Below are 2,296 nucleotides of genomic sequence, written 5' to 3' on the forward strand. Positions count from 1 at the left end.
AACAAGTATAAACAAATCAATTATTTTATTGCCAGTCTACCAAGTATAAACAGATCAATTATTTTACTATCATTCTACAAGTATAAACAGATCAACTATTTTACTGTCATTCTACCAAGTATAAACAGATCAATTATTATACATCAAAAGTGTAAGTATTTACATTATTTCTGTAAAAACAATGGTTCAACAACTATGATACTTTGTAACCCTCACCTTTCTGTCCCTATTTCATTTTGTTTTTTCGTAGCTCTATGTTTGGTACCAATGGTGATCTCCTGGAAACCTTTACCTTTTCTGGAGAAATAAAGAATCTATAAACTACCACTATTGTTAGCGAAAATAAAGTATCCAACAGCAAACTGTTACTGGTTAAAATATATATATATACAACTTACTCTGAAAAAAATTGTAGAAATTGTGTGTTCAAAACATTATATAATACTAAATATTAAGTGTAGTTCAATTTGCCTTATAAAGTTTAAATAATTTCAAATATTATGCCTTTTCTTTTATGAATGCAGCTTAGTTACGATCGAGTACTTAAGTTCATTAAATCAAAACATTTTTTTCCTACTATGTAAATTTTTAACAAAATTAATGTAAAAAGTACTTATTTATAACTCTAAAGATTTTTCTTTTAATATTTGAATTATATATTAATAAATTGTATTTTAGTAATCAGTTTTCTCTACCTTACCGTTTACATTTTAATTTTTCTAAAGTTTTAATCAAACATCGTGATATATTTGCTACTTGTACATAACTTTTATATTAACTTCATTTTTTAAACAGTTCCCCATTTTTAAAATTTCATACATTTGGTGTAAAAACATGTAGATTAGAGACAAACTACACGAGGAGCAGCAACTATTTTACCAGAAACACATTACTTAATACTTACTGTGATTTGTTCTTCTACCAGAAACACATTACTTAATACTTACTGTGATTTGTTCTTCTACCAGAAACACATTACTTAATACTTACTGTGATTTGTTCTTCTACCAGAAACACATTACTTAATACTTACTGTGATTCGTTCTTCTACCAGAAACACATTACTTAATACTTACTGTGATTCGTTCTTCTACCAGAAACACATTACCTAATACTTACTGTGATTTGTTCTTCAAAGTTTTTGTTTCTTTGTACAACCTGGTACCATAAAAATACCAATACTCATTTCCTTCACCATCACGACCCAAAGATTGTGCACGCAAATGGTCAGCTTCTAGTCCCTGTAAGATTGATTTGAAAATTAACAAGCTATGTTTAATAGGTTGACTCGTAAACAATAATTATATACATGTACATCACAGGGCAAAAGTATGAGAGCAACAAATGGTGTTCAGAGAGGCTAAGGGCAAGTACAGTATTAGTGCTAAGGGCAAGTACAGTATTAGTTATTACTATTCTTCATTCTAATCCCTGGATCACTAGAATCTTTGCCCTCCTGAACAAACAACTGTCTCCTCCAGATACTACGAACATCGATGAGGAAATTTTATCATAAACACAACGGGAGCCCCACTTGTCCTCAGCTTAATATGAAAACTGTATAACTGGGGAGGACGTGTTGCCTAATAACTCAAATTAGGGTACTCACACATTGAACTTGCTGGAAAGAAAAGCTTCATATTCCCAGTGATGTAAAGAATCATATTGAGCAGCCTTTTATGTTGATGTAATGTAAAGAATCATATTGAGCAGCCTGTTATGTTGATGTAATGTAAACGATCATATTGAGCAGCCTGTTATGTTGATGTAATGTAAACTATCGTACTGCCTGTTATGTTGATGTAATGTAAAGAATCATATTGAGCAGCCTTTTATGTTGATGTAATGTAAACGATCGTACTGCCTGTTATGTTGATGTAATGTAAACAATCGTACTGCCTGTTATGTTGATGTAATGTAAACGATCGTATTGAGCAGCCTGTTATGTGGATGTAATGTAAACAATCATATTAAGCAGCCTGTTATGCTGATGTAATGTAAACGATCGTATTGAGCAGCCTGTTATGCTGATGTAATGTAAACGATCATATTGAGCAGCCTTTTATGTTGATGTAATGTAAACAATCGTACTGCCTGTTATGTTGATGTAATGTAAACAATCATATTGAGAAGTCTTTTATGTTGATGTAATGTAAACAATCGTACTGCCTGTTATGTTGATGTAATGTAAACAATCATATTGAGCAGCCTGTTATGTGGATGTAATGTAAACAATCGTACTGCCTGTTATGTTGATGTAATGTAAACAATCATATTGAGCAGCCTGTTATGTTGA

The 2,296-nt window shown here is 31.3% G+C and overlaps 1 protein-coding gene across 1 annotated transcript in view; it reads right to left on the reverse strand.

The window, feature by feature from the left end:
- LOC106470842 (cat eye syndrome critical region protein 2-like) overlaps positions 1-2,296 on the reverse strand; it is a 41,154-nt gene that overhangs the window by 28,994 nt on the left and 9,864 nt on the right. Inside the window, exons 4-5 of the mRNA XM_013931412.1 lie at positions 1,120-1,241; positions 217-297 (exon numbers count right to left, since the gene is read on the reverse strand). Of these exons, the coding sequence (XP_013786866.1) occupies positions 217-297; positions 1,120-1,241 (203 nt within the window). The remainder of the gene's footprint in view (positions 1-216; positions 298-1,119; positions 1,242-2,296) is intronic.

This window comes from Limulus polyphemus, unplaced genomic scaffold (genome assembly GCF_000517525.1).
Source record: "Limulus polyphemus unplaced genomic scaffold, Limulus_polyphemus-2.1.2 Scaffold4244, whole genome shotgun sequence".
In the NCBI taxonomy this organism is placed as follows: domain Eukaryota; kingdom Metazoa; phylum Arthropoda; class Merostomata; order Xiphosura; family Limulidae; genus Limulus; species Limulus polyphemus.